General features: G+C 40.5%; 1 protein-coding gene across 1 annotated transcript; it reads left to right on the top strand.

The window, feature by feature from the left end:
* Nucleotides 1-19,161: 19,161 nt before the first annotated feature.
* Nucleotides 19,162-20,860, top strand: LOC146985237 (uncharacterized). The gene has a single exon (XM_085783189.1). It carries the CDS (start codon nucleotides 19,165-19,167, stop codon nucleotides 20,668-20,670), a length of 1,506 nt encoding a protein of 501 aa, XP_085639315.1. The 5' UTR covers nucleotides 19,162-19,164; the 3' UTR covers nucleotides 20,671-20,860.
* The last annotated feature ends 1,267 nt before the right edge of the window (nucleotides 20,861-22,127 follow it).

Genomic DNA, 22,127 nt, shown 5'->3' with positions numbered 1-22,127 from the left:
GCAAAGGCCAATGAAATTACAGGAATGTCCTGTAAGGATTATGGTGGATTTCATTTATTTGAAAGGGAGAAAAACCAGCACACTCTGAATATAAGATCCTTTGGTGATCTTTAATGTAGGACAGGCAGGTAGACGTTTCGACCGTAGTCTTTTTCAATGTGAAAAAAAAATGTGATTTCATTTATTTCCCATTTTGTAAATGAAACATTACTATCTTTCTCTGTTTTATTCAAGCACATGAAAGTATATCTGTATAAATGTGGAGCTTTTACCAAGGTAATCTCTGTTTACAGTTCATGGTTTTTGTGCACTTTAATATTTAAATTTTTCTAATTCTGGATGTAAATATAGGAAACTTTTTTTTGCATTGCTGCCAATTCACCGACAGAGTTGCCTTGGGTGCTAGCCCCAGAGCAGCTTGTATATCAGTAAAACGAATATACTGTATGGACAAGGGTCCTCAATTCAATAAAAGTGCATGGCAGATCCCTGGTAGAACATGGAAGCAAGAATCAGGTTTGAAGCTTGACCCAGCTGTGGCTGATGTTGTCTTCATTTCTACATGTGTGAACCAGTGTGAGCCCAGAACTTCATAATACATCATTCAAAATATTCAATCAAAAAACATGCATGGAGTGCCGCATCTTTGTCTCTTGTCTCTACCTCTGGTGCTCTTCATTGTCAGAAACACTTAATTCAAAATGTATTCAATAAATTAATGAAAAATACAATATTTCACTTATTTAATTTAATTCATGTATTTAAAAAGGACAATGTACATAACATCATCTCTTTTCTCTTTTGATCATGAAGGAATCAATGAATGATATTAACTAAATGCACACATTTATTGGTTTTAAGCACATATAAAAAACGTTTAAGTATTTTTCCCCCCTATTACTATGTAACCATAGTAAACAACACCCATTGGCTGGCTCAACCTGAGCATTTGACCGTGATTGGTTAGTTTGACTGTCATCACAGCGCGGCCAATGGGCGCGCCTTTCCGTCAAATTTGAAAATACGCGCTACTGCAGCTGGGAAATGGTAACCGCGACAATGCGCATCACCGTCATGTGGATTTTTTTATGCCATGGATAAACGGATAAAGGCATGGACAAACCGTCGGGCGGAACCTGGTCAAGACCAAGTGAATTTAAATTCTTCAAAAAAAGAACAGGTAAGATAATATTCCTCTGTTATTATTGTGACGTTTATTTGTGTGCCATCGGTTTCAGTAGCTCAGTGTGTGAGTGTGTGCGTGCGTGTGTGTCTGTGTTTGTGTGTGTAGGTGTGTGTGTGTCTGCGGGCGGGGTAACGGACGTGGAGTCGGTTAAACGCCGATTGTAATTGCGACCGTGGCAGTATTTTTTTCCTGCATCTTACTAAGGTGAGGACGATATTGCAACCAGTGCAGCTTCATTAACGTGTGTGTTGAGATGAAAAATTACCTGCCATTAGCACATGAGCTATACTAACAGTTTTACAATGTATTAAGTAGCGAATTTCAGTGTATGTTGCTACCAGGTCTGAAGTCTGCAGGTAAATGAATAGAGTCGGTGAATAACAGAAAGTGACTGTCATATACTTGTACAGTTACAGAGGATGAGGAGAGGAGCAGCAGAGAACAGCAGATGTTTCCTGCACAACCTTCACTTCATCTGGACTGAGTTGTTTCCAGTCTGCTGCTCATGGTCCCCTCGGACTGGTAAGTAATTGTCTAACTAATACTAATAATAGGCAATTACTAAAGGGACAGTTCACCCAAAATTCAAATTTCACTCCATCTACTCACCCTCATGTCAAGAGCTGTGAGAATTTTCAGAGTCCTTCGTTCCTTCTCTGAGTTACAGGGGGGTCCGCAAAAAATGAAATAAGTCTATATTTTAAAGCAGAAGTAAGTGGTCCGGTCGTTTTCGCTAATGCTGCGTTCCAGGCAGGCTTTTGAAATTACAGCTTCAAGTCACAACTTACGACTTTGTAGCGGTTCAGGCAACCCACTCGTGTTTTTCCGACCTGTTTTACCGGTGAAAGTCACTATAACGGCCACTCGTAACTTCCGACCGGTGAACTCGTACCAGATCGAACTGGTACGACTTCACGGTCGGAAAAATACGAGTTTCCTTGAACGCACCATAACAGTCCTCGTCCCTACGTCGCCACATTCACGGCGTCCCTTGGCTGCACACACAGCCCTGCATGCCGTTCTCTCTCCTCATTGGATAAAAACTGTAGGATACGATAAATGTTTTCTCCTGGGCTCAGAGCAGAGCAGAGGGACTGAGAGACCCGTGTTTCAGTCCAAACACTCTATGTAAGTGATTGCTGTCGGAAGATATAACTATTTAAGACTTATATTAACACAAATATATCACTTACTTCTGCTTTAAGCTTGTTTGTAGCGGAAGCTCCCAGTGTCTCAGTTCACTGCTCTTCCACTGACCGGTGGAAAAATTTCTCATGTGGGGGCTTCAATACAAGAGGGACATTACAGACGAGCTCTTAGTCAACATGAGGGTGAGTAGATAATGAGGGAAATTTGAATTTTGGGTGAACTATCCCTATAATTCTAAACTGGAAACAACCTCTTTTTTCCTGGCCATTGAAGAAAACAACATTAACTGATATGAGATGGAGTAGCATTAAATTCTACTAGGCACAACCTTCATTTCTGACCCTCTCTGTCTCTTTCCAGTCTGCTGAGATCAAGAACTGCGCGGCAAGATGGTGTGATGCTGTTTTGGGGACTACAAAATATCAACAACTTCACTTTATGTCTTACTTCAGCCTGGTAGGTAGTGCTCTTCATTCACATATAATTCCACCTGATACGAAGAGATGTCCTCATTGGTTTTGTGTTTAGGTTCACATGAGGTTTCTAAATTTCCCTGTAGGGACCAATAAAATATCTATATCTGTTTATGTAAACACTGATGTGTGCAGGGTAGATCACCGTTCAAGAACCTCCCCACATGACAAATATCCCAAAGTACTAGATGTGAAATATGACTGAATATTCTTTATGTCCAACTGTATTTTACACAGCCAAGGACCCACAGCAGTGCTTCACCTGTGAGATCATCATGCTGGAGAACCACAAGAGAGCAAAAGATGATGGGGAGTTCAGCACACAAACAGGTAGGAAAACAGACCAAGATCTACACCAAATGCAGTTTTGTTTCTAAATTTTTTCATACAGTAAAACCTATTTCAGATTAATTCAGTTTTATTTGTATAGCACCTCCCCCTACATAAGTAATGAACAAACTAGGAATTAAACACAAACACAGATACACACACATTGAGATGAAACAGCTAACGCTTTCAATACAGTTACAGATTACCATATTACTGTTTACATTTTAATCATCACATCTCTGATGAATGTGTGTTATGTTCAAGTCAAAACTAGATGGAAGGCGACAGCCCTGCTCTATAGAATTTTCCTTCCAACACTTTTTTACACCCAAGATAGTGACTATGGCCCCCCCTCATTTATCAAACTTGTGTAGGATCTGATGAAGAACAGTCAGCATTAGGGCCCGACCGATATGGATTTTTTGGGGCCGATGCCGATTATTAGGGGGAAAAAAATCCGATAACCGATTAATCGGCCGATTATTATTTTTTTTTTTTATAAAGTTTTACAATTTTATTAATTTAAGTAATATATCTACATATATTATATAATATATAAATTAGGGCTGCCAAATTTTCATTGGTCAATTGGTTGCAGGAAAAAACAACAACATTTGGAGTACTGTCTTGTCAAAATTAAGTCAAAATCAATGACTGAACTGTGAAAGGCTATAGGGCTTTTATTTTGAAGGGCCAGATACAGGAAGTCATGACACGTGACACTTTTTTGTTGTTGTTGTTGTTTTTACACGGCACGGCGGTCTCTCTCTCTCTCTCGCTCTCTTTTTTTTTTTTTTGAAAAGCGACTTTTTCCAGTGTTGTTCCAGACGTTTCTGGTTTGTTGATCTCGAAGTGGAAGCACGTATCACCGCTGTTTTCAATGTTTAGCGGGTGCTGCCGCGAGCCCCGGTCCCACAGCGCTCAGTGTGTCACGGAGCAGAGACATGATTGTCCCGCTGCAGTCAGAGACCCGCCCCCCCGCCCCCCACACAGCCTGAGCTCAGTCACTCACCCTCCTCATCCACTGTGTTTATTGATAAACGGGCGTAGCTACTGCCGGTAATAACTGTAAAACCCGACCGGCTTGTTGAATCTCGGACCCAACACGGCCGGAGTCACGAGCATTAATTAATTAATTCACAACCCGACCGCGGTGTAAAAAAAAAGAAAAAAAGTTAAAAAGCCAGCAGCAACAACACTGGTTTTGAGACAGTTAACAGTTAATCAAGTTGTTAATAAGCTGTGTGATGTGTGTGAGTGACAAGGCTGTGGCGGAGCGTGTCCTGCTGCAGATCAGTCACTCTGCTGTGCTGTGAGGTGGTTAGTGGATGCAGTTGGATGCGCCCTCTACAGGATAAATAACCTAATGTCGGGGGATCTTTTCAAATGGGGGAACATTTTCAAAGTAAAACCAAGTCTTATTCCCTGCATTTTATTTCTGAAAATATTGGCGACAATCGGCGAGTTTTGGCCGATTACCGATTATACTCAAACGGGCTATAATCGGCCGATTTAATCGGCTCGCCGATAAATTGGTCGGGCCCTAGTCAGCATATACCAGGTGTCAGGGGTTCAACTCCTCTCACTGGAGGACATTTCTCTGGCGTCTCTGTTCTATTCTGATTTGTACTGTTCTGACAATAATAGTCATTGATGAGCATCTATCTGCCAGACCACGCATTGTTTGTAATTCACCTCAGTTGCTCAAAATAAGTGGAATTCAATTTCCAACAAGTGCAGTGTAGCTGTTGTGCCCCGTCCACTAACATTTAAGAAAATAGAGAGGTCCTGAGTTTGGTTTTAAAAGAACACAGTAATGGAGAAAGTCATAAAATTAGTAGGTAAACTGTTTTAGGTGGATAAATATTAAAAGCCATCTATACTTGCAGAGTTGGAGATTTCCAACTGGCAGTCTGCTGGGGTTTTAAACTGTCTTTGATGTACTGCGTAGCCAGACCAGGAGCTGCTTTGTTGACCAAGAGTAGGTTTTTTGAATTGAAAACGACATGTAACATGTTGATGTTACTGGTATTGAGTTTGGACTCCAGGTATTCACAGATCTGGGGTCTGTTTCACAAAGCAGGTTTAGTGAAAACTCTTGAGTCTGTTCACCCTGAAATGAGGCAAACTCTGGGTTTTCCGTTTCAGAAAGGGAGGTAACTCAAACCAGGTAAAGAGGAGTAACTCCAGCCCGTTTCACAAAGAGAGGTAACTGAAACTCAGAGTCAGTTACTATGGCAACCTCCAACGCACACGTGAACCTAACCTGGTTGGGAGCAGGTTTTCTCCAACTAACCCTGAGTTTCTCCTTTTTATCTGAAGCTGCAGACTGAAAGCAGCGGCTGACAGGACGTGATGTTTTATTCTCCATGAGGATTTGTTTGATCGTTCCCGTTGTTCTGCACCCTCAGTTTATCTGAACAACCCTCACATGACACCACACAGACACTTCTCTCTCTCTTAATTTTTTTTTTGTAGTGTGTGTGTTCACTCCACTGTGAGAAGTGGGAGGGGTGAGGCTTTTTTTTGCTGGTTACCATGGTGAGTCCTGTTATCTTTGTTCCATTGATGAGGGCTTTTCATCTCCCTGTAACTCAGGGTCAAGTTACTCAGAGTTGAATGAACTAACTGTTATCAACACAAAACTCTGAATTCTGAGTTTAGGATTAGACTCAGAGTTTGTTGAACCTGCTTTGTGAAATGCACCCCTGCTGTCTTTGTTTCTCCTTGTTCATATGAATTAAGTTTTCTGCCATCTAGTGGTTACTTTTTTCCACACGAGTGTATGCGTTCTATCTTTCATCAGGTGTAAAGCACAACTTAAATAGCCTATCTTTGCTAGTTTGAGACTGGTGCAGTGTGGCACAACTTAGGTTGGACATTAGAATGCAGCAAAGGATGCCAGAGCATTATTTGTACGCATTATTTAAATAATATAAAAAACTATTTTTTTTTTCTCCCCTCTTCTCTTCCCTACATGCACCAAGGAGCCAGCTGAATACTAGCAATTGGAAGGTGGACGTCTCTTCATCTGCTTCATCTGCTGCATGACTTCTGGTATAGAATCATTGACCTCTGTGATGTTTTAATTTTACTCGTTATTACATTGCATTGTGTAATGGTTTTGAACAACTGTTTGTGAACAGTAGTTTGTTGTAAATTTAAAGCTGAATACATTACACAGGCAATGATGTTGTGTATTTTACTTTTAATTAAGTTGAGCTGAAAGTCTTATTGACCTATCAAATGCATTTATATTCCTCCATTATATTATATTTATGAGAAATGTAACAGTTTGATCTGAATCATTAAATAGTGCAGTAAGTATGTTTTATTGTAGTCATGTATTTGCATTTGAAATCTTTAAAGTAGCAGTTTTTCCTCCTGAAATAATGTCTTGTGGATGTTTAATAATTATGTCTTGAAAACGTTTTCTTTTTGTCGATGTTTGTGTGTCGATGTGTTTGATTTGTTTATAATTTCCTCCTGTGTTGTACACAAAAGGAGATGCCTTTGTTGCGTTTTTTGCTTTATATTTTATTATTATTTTATAATAATAAAAATAATTAAAAAAAAATAAAGCGTATTTTAATGACGTCCATATAACATCCAAGATAACACATCTACACAACGTCTAGAAAAGACATAATAAAAACGTTCATTCTGGCTCCTTAAATGACGTCTTCTGGAAGTTTGATAATTACATCCTGACAACGTATTTTAATGACGTCTACATAACATCAACAATAAAACGTATATCCAACGTTCAGAAAAGACGTAATAAAAACCTTCATTCTGACTCCTCTGAAGACGTCTTCTGGATGTTCAATAATTACGTCTTTAAAACGTATTTTAATGACGTCTATATGACATCTAAAATACACATCTATTAAACGTCTAGAAAAGACGTAATAAAAACTTTCATTCTGGCTCCTCTGAAGAAGTCTTCTGGACGTTCAATAATTACGTCCCGAAAACGTATTTTAATGACGTCTAAATGACATCCACAATAAAACGTATATTCAACGTCCAGAAAAGACGTAATAAAAACTTTCATTCTGGCTCCTCTGAAGAAGTCTTCTGGACGTTCAATAATTACGTCCCGAAAACGTATTTTAATGACGTCTATATGACATCTAAAATACACATCTATTCAACGTCTAGAAAAGACGTAATAAAAACTTTCATTCTGGCTCCTCTGAAGAAGTCTTCTGGACGTTCGGAAAACACGTCTTTTAGACGTATTTTGGACCACTTTTTGCTCACTGGGTGGTTTCACCCTGATACTTTTCTCCGGATGTTTACCACTTTACTAGCCTTATTTGGACTGTTACCATAGACTTCCATACACTAGGCGCACCTTCTCGATCCTAGCCTGGTGGCCATTCCATGTAAGTGCGCCGGAAGCCAAAACTGCTAGCTCAGCAGAAAGTATTATAAGGGTCATACATAGTTCACATCCATCCCTGTTCACCACTATCGCCTTGGCCTCCTTCAGATTCTGTTGAAGTACACACTCTCCTCCATTAGGTGGTGCTAAGGAGCATGTTGTAATTTTGGAGATCAAAATGGCTGCCAGTAGTGATAATGCAATGTTGAAATGAAGCAATATAAGAACACAAAATAACTATACTTTAACTGTTCAAACCCACACAAAATGACATTTTAATGTAATGTAGTCATCATTGAAATAATAACACAGTTCATACGTGATCTTTAAAGGTGGCATAACACTCCGTTCACTGGTCTTGTTGTTATCAAACTTTTATGTCATTTCTCATGAAAAAATACCACCACACTGACTGTATGATTGCTGTGACAAGCTCTGCATTAAACTTGTCTACATCCTCCATACACCCTCCAGAAATATCCCCACACCTAACCTTGCTCACCGCCTGAAATTTATCCCAGTTAGCGCTACCAAATTTCCATCGACGGGCTCCACCTGCTTCTTCCTGCCCCAGCTCCACTCCTACCTTGGTCAGTATCGGGTAATGGTCACTGCCCACTGTTACCGCGTTGAGCACCTCCCATTCTACAATACCTGCTAACTCTGATGACACTAGGGTTAAGTCAATGGCACTTTCTGTATTCCTTACATTGTCATACCTTGTACCCCTCCCATCATTAACACACACAAGCCCTTCTTTGTCTACAAACTCCTCTATACAGGTACCATTAACATCAGTATTCTCACTTCCCCATAAAGTACTATGAGCGTTAAAATCCCCACACCATATCCGTTTGCCCTGCACCTCCCCACCAATCTGACTCAATATATCCAGACTTAGCCTCTGGCAAGGATTATAATAATTAATAACTGTTATTTCACCCTCCTCTGTCCATACCTTAACTCTGATTGACTCTTGCTCCTTCCCTACATTCACAACACAGTACTTCACACCCATAAGTACAAATATCCCAACACCCCCACCTCTGCCCTCTGCTCGATCCCTTCTAACAGCCACATACCCGTGTAGCACAAAATCCCATTCAGATCTCAACCATGTTTCCTGGATACATATCAAATGAGGCTTATCACGTTGTGTTGAAATGAAATGTTTAAACTCTTGACCGTTCGAGATGAGGCTTCTGGCATTCCATTGAAGGATTTTTAAGACCATGGGGACCCTTCACCCCATGTCTGAGAGTGACTACTCCCGGTCCCCAGCCTGTCCTCTATATTCTCCAGCCCCAATCCTCTTACTCCCAGGAACCTCTCTGCAGCTTTAACTATGATCTTAATCTTTTCCGTCTTCCTCTCAGTTTGTGCTGAACAGTTAATTACGTCCACCATGAATAGCACAAAATCAGTTTTATTGACAATCAAGGTGTCCGTCTTCAGTCTACTGCACCCCTCACATGGCCTCGTACTGTTCTCAATTTGTCTCGGTTTCACTGCCTGGACCTGCACGTATATCCAGTAAATCCGTGTATTTCTCCTCATAAGTCCGGCGTTTACATGAAAACAAGTTTATTTCACTTCTCAAAATGGCAGCACACTCTGACCTTTCGATTGACAGCTCACTCGACCAATCACAAGCTCCCTGTCCCCGGCTGCCGCCTGCAATAGCGAATGAGTGGCTGTGTCTGATGAGGAACATCCCCTCCGACAGCGCTGAATGGCTTCAGCCAATAGGAACCGATCCCGATGGCACTGATGCATTGAATAGCCAATGAAATTCCGAAAAAAACGATGTGCTGCATTCACGGTCCCTGGGAAAAGGCAGCACTGCCTTTTTAATGCGTAACTGTGCAAAAGCTGCACTTTGGCGCATGTATTGTTTCTCAATGGCAATTTTAGGAAAACGCCTAGATATACACTTAGAAAAACATGTGTAAAATACTAATTTTTAGCAGGATTGTTATCAAATTTGAACTGGGGCCAGGTAAGGCTTCATGCTGTGGTCCCATTGTGTTTTCCAGCTAAAATTCTCAGCTACACTCATCTTCAGGCATCTGATTGCAACAAAAAAATTCAGGCGAGAATAAAAACATTCTAATTCAGTGTGCTCCCACTTAGATTACTCAATGATAATAGCACTTATAGTGATTATTTCAGTTTGGGGAAAAACTTCAGAGTGTTACCTTTCAAAAGAGACCAAGCCCATCCATATTCTCCAAACAGTTCAAGAACAGCATTCAATTTACTTTGGGTACGCCTTGGATAGGCGAATATTACAGAATTTATAGGTGTGTTAAGAGGTTAAATAAAAAAAAATAAAGAAAATAATACATGAATCTTTTTTTATTCTTACTTTTCTTTTCTTTTCTCAGAGCCCAACTGTCACCACATCCGTTCACCACAAACAACTGTTATAGAAACAGGGAGGGCTGCAGCCTCTGTGAGGTTTCTGCTGCTTCTGTTTGCACAGCAGAAACACACACAGACACACACAGACACTGTACAAGTCTGTACACTTGTTCAAAGGTTTTCTTGGGGACTTTCCAACTATATACTTACGCCCACACACACTTTCGGTGGGAGTGTCTGTGTGTGGCATATATACCCCTGAACAGTACAAGTCAGTGCAGCAGTGACATTGACTGTTTGAAGAAGAACACTTCTGCAAACCACACCATATCATTCTGGTAAGTGATCATAGCTTTCATGCAAACTGTAATATTTAAATGTTTTATGGTGTGATGGTAATGTAGGCAAGGCAAGGCAAGGCAATTTTATTTGTATAGCCCGTTTTTACAAACAGTTTGTCTCAAAGGGCTTTACATGGCATCGTAACAACATCCTCTGTCCTTAGACCCTCACATCGACTGAGGAAAAACTCCATGGAAACCCTTTTAATGTACAATGTAACATTAAGAAAAAAAAACATAACCTAAATATTACTTTTTGAAGAGAAAATTAATGTTTAGGGGAAAAAAACAATACAGTTAACAGGTCTTGATGAAATAGACTGACTGCCTAACAACAATATTGTAGGTACGAAGAAAAAGAGGTGCACGCTCCTCTTATGTGACACTTAGTTACTTCCCATAGGTCATGAGGATTTACATCTGAATCAGAGTTAAGAGACAAGAAATCACCCACACTCTGAGTAATATACTGTATGCTAAAAAATTCTTATTGAGCAATAGAGTTGTATTACAGTTTTTTTTCAATTGCTAACAAGCAGTGGTCGAAACTGAAGTCACATTTTCAAAACTCCTAACACAGTCTGCAAAACACAAGTCCATGTGGACCAAACTGATAAGCATTTTAATTGCTTTCACACTAAATGCTGGTTACTTCTGGTTGTTTTTTCTTTGGAAATATGGATCACTTACTGTAAAGTGCAAAGATATTGCAGTATTTATTTTTATAATAAAACTGATTTACAGATTTTGAAAAAAAAAAAAACATTCAAACTTCAAAGATCACATTTATTTTAAGTAATGTTCTTTGTTGTTAGTGTTTTGTAGTTCAGTGTGCTCAGAGTGACAGTGTTTGTTTCCAAAGTGATACTATGTGATAGTGTTGTGGTTGAATGAGCTTATTTTGAGACATGTATGAAGTGTTTTGTTGGTGAGGCTCCGTTTTGGGGATGAGATGAACTGTTTAGCTGAGATGCCTGATGGAAATGCTGCTGTGTTAAGAGTTTTGAACATGTGACTTCAGTTTCGACCACTGCTTGTTAGCAATCGGAAAAAAACTGTAAATCGACATCTCTTAACTTTGGCCGGTCGTAAGACGTTATCCAGGGAGAGTATAATTGGAGAATGATCAGAGAGTAACATGGGAAGTATGGATACACAGGACGTGCACTTTAATAAAATGGGAGAAATAAAGAAGTAATCGATACGAGAAAATGAGTGATGTCGTGAAGAAAAAAAAGTGTAATCCTTGGTAGTTGGATAAATATTAAATATAAATATAAATATTTTGGCCAAATATGAACTACTTTTAAATCTCTTAATAAAGATGTTATATAAACAGATGAGGCTCTTTTTGAAGCCGATACAGAACTCGAGGAATCCATATCGGGATCAACTAGCAAGTTTAAGTTGCCCACCAGGATCAGAGTAGCATCAGGGAATGACAACAAAGTGGATTTGATGGAGTCAAAAAAATCAGAATCCAAGACATTAGGAGCATAAATTGAAGCCAGACAGATTTTAGAATTATTAAGGGTCACTGTTGCATAACAAAATCTTCCTTCGCTGAGAGGAAAGGATTTTAAAGATAGATTTAATTTTCTTGGAGTCAATATTAGCACTCCCTTCGTCTTATTTGCGGCAGAGGAGGAAACTAACACTTTGTACTGTTTATTCTGGAGTCGGCTGACATCAACAGACTTCAAGTGAGTTTCTTGCATTAAGGCGATATCCACATTTTTCTGCTTCAAATATTGCAGACACTTCAGTCTTTTTACCGGAGAGTTTAACCCTTGCACATTTAAAGTTAGAAGTTTAAGACCAGACATAATTCTCTTTAAGTGATGAAGTTTGCCAGCGCAACATCATTTCTGAAGGGCATGTACACAAATAAAACAAGACAATACATTAAACACTGAATGAAGCTCCTAAAATAAAATAAAATAAAATAACATTTAGGGTAATCCACTGAAGGAGGATACGACAAACAAAACAAAAGGTGAATGAGGCAAAATTAAGTGACAGTAAAAAGTAATCTAAAGTAGTAAATTAGAGAGATAAACAAAAATGGGCAAAATAGAGTAAGTGCACATAAATAGCTAATTCGGGCCACGGGCAATCGCACCGGGCACTGGTCCCAACAGCTATGAAAAACAGCTATGAAAAAAAGCTGTGAAAAAAGCTATGAAAAAAATCCACACAATAACAATAGTGGATTTTTTCTTATTATTATTTTCCTTCCTCTTCCGGACGATTTTCGATTCTTATATATCAAAATGTGCGGTTTGATCGGGATCAGTATGCTATTACTTTTCTCAACAGTGTACGAATTTTTCGCGACGTAACTGCGCAAAATTTTGCATTGAAGTCAATGGGACGGGCGGGAAAAAAAGAGCGAAAAAGACCAATCATTGGAGTTTAACAAACATCTACTGCTCAGGCATAGTTTCACCTGGAGACTCCATTTAAACTTTAAACAGTAGACACAAGTCTTGTGTATTGTCGTATTACTCCACGTTTTGATAGTTCATATAGTTTTTGATTAATCCCTGATCAATGACCATGATCATTTTTGGAGAAATTCTGAGATTATAATGGGTGTGTATTGGACGGAATGTTCGTGACAGAGTGCGTGACATCATCGGTTAGAGTGGGAGAGATGCCAGAAAAACGCCAGATTTTTCTCTTTCCACACTCGGCCCGGCCACAATTTACACTCCACACATATAATTTTTTCAGAATTTGTAGACAAACTTGCTCTGTCTCTCATCATCTGCTCAAAATATCAGAGAGACTTACAGAATTTAAACTCGGAGCCTCTAAGTGCGGCCACGTCTGTCTCTGCTCCTCATTGAGTCCAATACAAATATTTTCTGAGAGGAGCAGAACGGCCTGATGTTTTAAAACTGCCAGCGTCGCCAAAATATTTACTGTAGAAACACCAAATCGTACCAAATTTTTCAGTAAGTCCTTAGAGCAACGTTGATCTGTGTTTTGTTCTGATAGGAGTTACCGTTTTGTCATGCTAAGCCTAAATGTGAGACCGGTGCAGAGGCAGAAAATGGCTCTTTTTCTCCACGTTTCTGTCTGTCTCAGCCTGCGGGGGCCCCTATCGCCGTGGTAACCTCTTTGATCCTCAGGCCAGAGCTCGTTAACTTCATAAACAATCCACCTGGCGCTCGTTTAAATGTTTATAAACACAGACACAGCTAAATCAGACTGACACAGGATGCAGCTACTAACTAACTATGTGTCAAGTCAGTCACACACACACACACACACACACAGACTCTAGAGCCAGCTTCATGTGATTACAGTTACACACACATCAAAACACACAGGTAGCATACAAATGCGCGCGGAAGCGCGCACTCCTCTCCCACAGTCTAACACACACAGGTAACTTCATGTAAAACATGAATCTTTTTTTATTCTTACTTTCTCTTTTCACTTTCTCTTTTCTCAGAGCCCAACTGTCACCACATCCGTTCACCACAAACAACTGTTATAGAAACAGGGAGGGCTGCAGCCTCTGTGAGGTTTCTGCTGCTTCTGTTTGCACAGCAGAAACACACACAGACACACACAGACACACACAGACACACACAGACACACACACACACACACACACACACACACACACACACACACACACACACACACACACACACACACACACACACAGTTAACCTAATGTGGTTACAGCTCCTCCATATCAGTGCTTATAGAAAGATGATCATGTGTCTGTCTGATCAGCTCTGTCTTGACCTTAAGATCGTGGGTTTGATTCCCATGTTGACAGAGATGGCACAACCGGCAGTAGCTCCCGTGGCCCTCTCAAAATCTCCCGAGAGGAAATTTTCTAGTTATTAGCTGCTGCTGACACAGCAATGAGGAGCCATCTACAAAGTAATAGAAGACGAACAGTGTTTAATCTTGAATTTTATTTTATTTTATTTCATTTCATGTAATGCAATGTAATGAATGTAAATGAACACAGCAATTGAATGGGCTTTCCCCAAGGAGCAACATTAGGCTATAGAGTGCCGAAGCAGAAGCAGGAAGTAACGGCGCCTTGTAAGTCATTCACTAGGAGAGACTTGGATGGGAGAGAACGAATATTGGGCAAACCACATTTAGGCCCTGTCCCAATTCTCCCCCTTAAATCTTCCACTTGGTTTTGAGTGCCCTCAACCGTAAATTCCCCTCGTTGAGGGAAAGTGGCAGAAAATCTTTCCCTATGGAAATGGGACACCAGTAGTGTAGTGAACGTAGCGAACGTGATAACATACGTCACATGTTTACAATTATACCGGTGGAGCGTGCTACTATTTTCATTCAGTAATAATGCCGGCGGTTCCGCTGTTGTGTTGCCTGTTGCGTTAGCTGTGTTTGTTTATCTCAGTCTAAACAATTTTTGTAATTAGTCATGGTTATCAGAGATTAGCGGGGCTAATGGTTAGCTACCTGTTTAACTTTAATAACTCAGTGACTCAATAAACGGTCCGTGAAAAAATATTTTCTCCAGCAGATATCTGAGTTACAACATGACTGAGCTAACTGGAGTAGTTTCATGTCGTGTCCCACAACGGGAGGGTTTTAACAGCTGACGTCCTGCTGCTACCACCGTTAGCTTAGCTACCACCGTTAGCTTAGCTACCGCCGTCAGCTGTCCCTGTCAGCTGCAGCCACTGACGCGACACCGTGATTCCCCCAATAAATACCACACATAGCGACACAAAACACACACAAATAGTAATGTTTCTTCAAGCATTTCAGATTTGTCTAAACGGCGATCGAGCGTGACAACGGGTAATTTCATCTTCCACTTCGTTTTAAGCATCGGACCTCACTACATTTTGAGGGCTGATTTTAAGGGCAAAATCGCACTCCCCCTTGCTTACTAGAGTAATGGGACACCCTACTCCTACACGTGAACGCGCAAAATGTAGGGTTAGGGCAAATATCTAGGGTTAGGGGGAGAATTGGGACAGGGCCTTAATAGTTCCATTAGGTTGGCTTGCTGGAGCCATGGTTTTGATTTTAACCCTCTAGGCGCCAAAGTCGCATTATTGCGACAGGCAGCATGCTTGGATAAAACAGCCCATATCTTTAAATCTACTGCCCTATATTGTTACTGCTTGGTACCACTAGATGGCGAACACGTTCAGCTTCAATCCTGACGTCATTTGTGGGTGTGTTTTTCTACAAAATATCTGAGGAAAAAAAGTTTGATTGGCGCCCAGGCGCTCTGCTTTTTCTCGCGGAGCTCACGCAGCTCACGCAGCTCGGAGCGACCAGGAAGTGATCTTCAGGTCTTGAGAAACACCGTGCGCCCCCCCACACACCACACACCACACACACACACACACACACACACACACACACACACACACTCGTCAACCCCCCTCCGCCTCCCTCCCTCCCTCCCAGCCCCGCCGAGCCGTGTCGCGGTAGTACCGCGGACTAGTGGCGGTGCCGGCGGGGCTCCTCGCTCGTTTCAGCCGCTGTATGACAGACTCCCGGCCGGGGGGGAAGAGGGTGGGGAGCCCCGGCGCCGCCGACGACCGGGAGACCCCCCTCCCTCCCCCAGCCGGGGGGAAGTCTGTCATACGGCGGCCGAAGCGGCCGAGGAGTCCCGCCGGTGCCGCTGCTCGTCCGCGGTACTACCGCGACACGGCTCGGCGGGGCTGGGAGGGAGGGAGGGAGGCGGAGGGGGGGGGACTGTAAATGTGCTCCAATCACACCCCTGTTCCTTTACTTTGAGGATTAGATGTCAATATAATTTTTTTTCCTGTGTAAATATGTTCCAAATTCAGTTTTACTGGAAGTCACTAATCCAATGGGGCTGCCACCCGGTGATGTCACAATATGCAAATTAGATGAGTACATTTACTCCTATCACAAACTTTAGGTCATTATGAATATTTTTCTCATTTACACCATAGATTTATCCCTGACCATTTAAAAGCTACAGCCTTGTGAAATCCTGAAATCCAAACTTAATATTTTCCTAAATAAACTCTGGCGCCTAGAGGGTTAACTAAGACTATGTTTACACGTGCCCGGCTATTTTCATAAACGGACATTTCCCCCTCTCCGTTTATAAAAAACGCTGCGTGCACATCAGTCCGTCCCAGAAAACGTCTCGTTTACACTAATCCGTGTATACGTATATGCCGTCAAGAGCATGCCAAACCTGTAGGTGGCAGTGTAGCGAGAAGCTCAAGCCCACGTTAGCCAATCAGAATCCCGCACATGATCCCGCATAGCAACCTCATAGCAACAGCAACAACAACAACGTCACTTGCCCTCCTTTAATATTTTTTCATGCGAGAAAGTAACTGTTTAGATGTCAAATATACGGCCAGTTTATCCAGATGACGGCTGTTTAGAAGTTTGCTCCACTTGTGGCTTTAATTCAAATTGTTTTGGGAAATACTGTGCAAGACTATAGATGGTCCAGGAACGGTCAACTGGAAGAGCCTCACCCAAGAACGAATGCCTTAGCTATAGAGCATTAACTCTGTGGAATAATCTGCCTCACTGTTAAACAGGAATTTAAAAAGAAACTTAAATCTAATTTTAGAGTATTAATATTGACTTGGCTGTATATGAGTTTTGTTCTTGGAGAAAATACATTTTTAGATTTATGGGAATTTTTAAATTTTTGTTTTAACTTTTTAACATCAGGTATATAATAATTAATTGTATTTGATAATGTATGACATATTGAAGATGATGTGATTCCTTGTATATTTTTTATTGTTCCTTGTGGATCCCAGGAAGACTAGTGGGTTACTATGGTAGCAGTCAATGGGTTTGATGAACCCTGATTGTGATTATTGTTAAAGACTTCATTATTATTCATTCTCAAACTAAGAAATTATTCTAAAAAAAATTGAAGTGTTCTATGTGAGCTACAAAATGAATATTAACCCATAAGGACCCACGGTGACACGGGTGTCACACCGCCTTCAAGTGTCCTGGAAAGCCCCTTACACATATTTATGTTGAACTTTTAACTCATGAAGTCCCTAAGTGACATCTACTCAACATCCTGGTGCAGTCACATGACTCTCTGTGAATCTCTCTATCCATGACAACATTTCCAAGATGGTGGCCAGCAGAGTTGGCACATTTCACAGAGGCAGCTACTTTTAAAAAGCTTGCTTTGTGTCAATAAAATAAGCCACCACCCATTTAACAATGCAAATCCTTTTATAACATGTCCCTTGTTGTATTTGACCTGTTCTGACCTCATTTTTTGAAGAAACTCATATAAAACAACTTAAGAAAATATTGCTGTGACATATACGTCACATCGGGCCTTAGCCTTAAAAAAGTCAGGAAAAATACCATGTGACGCCTATGTCACAATGAGAAAAATGGCAAAGAACTGCTCAATTAAATTAGGTGATTCAGGTATTTTGAATTAATATACTCTATGTTGTTCAATTTAAAACATAATTTAAAATTGTTAACATAAAAATAATGTCAAATTCAATCAATATTTAATAAAATGGTATATCAGTCCGGAAATTGAATCACAGATTTAGCAGAGACACTCTTCTCAGTAAATGAACAAGATTTTAGTATCCCAAGCAGGTCCCATATTAATGTAATTATGCTTTTTTGCTGTATTTTTTGTAACAAAATAGGATACAGTGTTCAGGATGTACTGACGACCATCAGACGTGCAATAGATGTTGTATACAGAACAACAAATACAGCAAAGAAGAATGAGAATTTACATAAGAAAATATTAGGAAACAAATAAGAAAAGTTAACTCAGTCAAACAGTCATGAACCAGGTTTGAGACAAGGGTTCTGGACTGCTGTACTGATGGGAGAGAGGGTCCCATGTGGTGCATTGTGAGAGATGGACGTTTTACCCAGCTCAGTTCTGACGAATGGAATATGACCCAACTATCAGTTCTGTGAGTGGGTACCAATGTTTTGTGATTTCATAGTTAACAGAGATGATAAATAAGGAGACAATAACTGTGACAGGGCTTTAAAAATGGATAAAAACCAATGCTGTGTGCCCCGTACTGTCAGAAATGACCACCCGACATTTTGATAAAGAGTGCCGTGATGAGTATTATATGAATCATTGGAAATGAAATGTAAGGCTGAGTGGTAAACAGCATCCAGGGGAATCAAAATGGAACTTGCAGCTCTTACATAGATGGCATCTTCATAGTCTAAAACAGAGAAAAAATAGTGTCTCCAATTTTTTTCCTGTGGTGAGTAGGGAAACGGTGCTTATTTCTGTATAGAAAGCCAAGTATTGTTCTTAGTTTAGCAATGAGGGTGGTGATATGGTGCTTAAAATTAAGACACCTGTCCATCCAGATGCCAAGGTATTTGTAGTTGGAAAGAAAATTGTGGTTGCACAGCTTTTAAGGCTTCAGTAACTGGTTAAAGCCTTCAATATGAGGCAATATTCGCATTTCTATAGTGTTTGCCCTTTTTTGTGGTGAAACTTGTCTTAAAAAGGTGTTAATAGTAACCAGCAAATTTGTAATTTTGATATATGTTATGGAAATGCAAATAAAAGGTCAAATTTGTGTTACAGAGCAAAAGAAAATGTCAAGCCCATTTACTTTCAAGTGACAATTTAAGTTACCAAAAACGCCCGATGTGACATATATGCAACATTCCAGATCTCTGACAATAGGTGGCGCTATTTCAAAAAAAACTTCAAAAATGTGTTCCATGCATTCAACTTGGTCTGTGTTTCACCCCACTTAATTTTCCTTCAAGGATAAATGGGTCTGGGTTCTTATGGGTTAACATAATACGTTTGTAGATACAGTCTTCATGTGATGATTGTAATATCTAAAATGCACGAGAAACAGTGTGAAACCAGTGGTTTGAGCTCTTCTCTGCATGACACCCTGCTTCTCTTTGTTTCCAACAGTTTGTAACATGGCCTCACAAGTTGCTCTGACCACTCAAAGCCTCACCACTGTAGATGAGGTGCGGGAAGACACTGAGATGGTGATGAAGTCCCATGGAAACTGGGGGAAATATCTAACTCCTGCTCCTCTCTCCATCGCCCTCATGGGAGAGCTGATCTTCATCTCGCTATCTCAGCATGACTTCCCCATCAGGAACAGCCCCCCAAGAGAAGGCTTCAAGCACATAAAGTACCCAGACTCCTTCAGTGCCAGTCTTATGCAGGTCTGCAACACTGGCTGGGATGCATTCAATGAGGCTCACAAGAACATGGATCAGATCCGTCTTCACACATCCACAGTTCCTGATTACATAAAGGCAGCTGTAAAATATCTCTTCAGTGACAGTGAAAAAATTGTTGAAACACTCCTGCCACTTCAACTGGAAAGCATTGGCAACATCACGGGTAGCTGTGAGAACCTAGCTAAGAGTACTGAGAAGAAGTTTATGGAGGTCATCAACTTAATAGCGGAGCTGTTGGAGGCTGCTACCGGAGCTAAAGGCTTGTATGGAGCTGAGAAAGAGAGGGTTGAGAAAGAACTGGAGGCATCTGAATTAAAGAAGAAACAAGCTGAACAGATGAAAGAACGGTTCAACGAAATGATGAAGGAAAAGTCAGAGGAAGTGGGAAAAGCACAAGCAGAATACACAAAAGCCATGGATTCACTTCCCTCTAGGAAGGAGATGCTCGCCATGGATGCTGAGGAAGGAATCGTATCATTTTTTACTTTTAGGTGGTTCAGGTCAGGAAAGTCTGCCAGCGAGAGAGCATGTGACAACGCCCGTTTGCGCATTGAACAACGCGAAGAACAGCTCAATTATGCACGACAGGCTCATGAGAAGAACATGGAAGACATGAAGAACAGTGAGAAGGAGCTGACTGATATTCTGATTGAAATGAGCAAGTGCAACCTCCAAAAGATCAACTTTGAAACGACCATCAAAATGCTGGGAAAAGGTCTTAAGGCCATAACCAAAGTCAAAACACAGTGGACGAACATGGTGAAGTTCTTCCAGATGATCTCCAACATTGTCAACGTTAGTCTCAGTGGAAAACTAAATACGTTTGTTGAGACAACTAAACTTACAGACAAGAAACTTTCCCCTACTGATAAGCTCTCCTTAATAGGCGACCTGTACGAACTTGCATTCAAAGCCTCCAGCCTTGCCCATTTGGTCAACATGCTCTCAGGGACCTACATTGAAGTGTCCAACAACTACCTGATGGACAGTGTGAACAGCCTGGGTGAGCTCATGGCCATAGATAAAGATGACGAAGAGTTGGAAGACAAACGTAAGGAGATGCACGAGTCATGTAAGGAAGCTCAGAAGGGAATTCTGGAGCTGGTCAAGAAGAACAAGAAAGAATTTGGTGAGAAGACCGAGGCCAGGCTGCTGAAGATAGAGAGAGGACTGAAGGCCGTTCTGCCAGCTCAACCACAGGAGACTGACAGGATCAGAGAAATCACTGAGTAAGAGTTTGATGGATAAGAACATAGATTACTGCCGGTCTAATGCAAGCCATCAGATCTTCAGATCAGATGAAAACATGTCAGAACATGTGTATTAAGACAATCATGATACAGAGAGAAGCCTCTCATGCTTTTAGCTAGTGATCATAGAGCCTTGTTAGTTTCCAATAGTCAGATGTAACTGGTGTTTGATCAAGTTTCTACGTGCCAGGGATGACTAAGCTTGCTTGTAAAAGAGATTTTTTTTATCTCAAGCAATTTGCCTGGTAAAATAAAGGTTAAATAAAGTTTAAATAATATGATAACATGATACTTTGTTTTTTCTTCTTTCTTCTTCCCATGTACTAATACAAAGTACCATAGTTAGAGTACACACATAGATACATATTAATGGGTGGGCACATGAGCAAAGCTTTTAAACAGCATTTTATCTCTTATGTGTGTTATTGATGTGAGAAAATTAAGAAAACATAATCAATGTGTTATATGATGTCGTTGTCAATGATTGTTCAGTGTCTGGTGATTTTAGATCAGAGATTTAACATGATCAGGTTTTTATCAAGCTGAAAATAAAGTGAACTAATAAGATAATTGTCTGGCTTTCCTTCCATTTCCTGCATCACCTTCCACTCAATTTCACGATGAAGTAATGATCCATTATGAGCCAAAGATTTTATAAACAGCTGATGGTATCATATTGATTATCATTTTATCATGCCATTATTTACAATGAACCAAATGTCTACTGTATTTAATAAATGTTTCCTCCCCATCATCTCTATTCTGAGCAGACATCCTGCTGTTGTGAAACTGAAAAGAGTTTGATGGTTTTAAATAAGCTACACACACACACACACACACACACACACACACACACACACACACACACACACACACACACACACACACGGAAAGTCTTTAAGAAAGAAACCTTCTTGTAGTAGATAATCAAACCCATCAGAGGTTTATTAGAATCTGCATTTGTTTGCAAAATTGTATCACCTGCTGGGGGCAGGCTGGTGAATCTACTTTGAGACCTCTGGAGTCTTTATACAAACAAACTTTAAAAACACTGGACAAAAAGCCAATTCGTTATCATCATTGTAGGATACTTGAGAAACATGAGTTATTGAGCTTTGAGAATTTTAGGTTATTCGCCAATTTGTGTATGGTCTATAAAATTTTAAATGGTTTGGCCCCACAGCCATTATGTGTTTTTGTCCACGCTCGCTCGTCAAATTCCATCAGATCCACTAGAATATCCTCCATACGAGATTGTACCATACCATTTCGCCGCACTGTAGCGGGGCAATCTGCTTTTTCTGTAAGAGCCACAAACCAGTGGAATACCTTACCTGAAGCCGTAAGGAGCAGTAGCTCTCTCAGAGTCTTCAAATCTAACCTAAAAAATCTGTTAAAAGCTGCTCAGCTCTGCAACCACTAATTTGGTCCATAGACTTC

Source organism: Trachurus japonicus, chromosome 7 (genome assembly GCF_045865225.1).
Source record: "Trachurus japonicus isolate A0001 chromosome 7, Traja_1.0".
NCBI lineage: Eukaryota > Metazoa > Chordata > Actinopteri > Carangiformes > Carangidae > Trachurus > Trachurus japonicus.
Note: the sequence above shows the minus strand (reverse complement) of the source record. Positions and strands in the feature narration are given on the sequence as shown.

What these genes read in the sequence shown, in the direction of transcription:
- LOC146985237 (XM_085783189.1), top strand. Translation starts at nt 19,165, where the DNA reads ATGGCCTCACAAGTTGCTCTGACCACTCAAAGCCTCACCACTGTAGAT.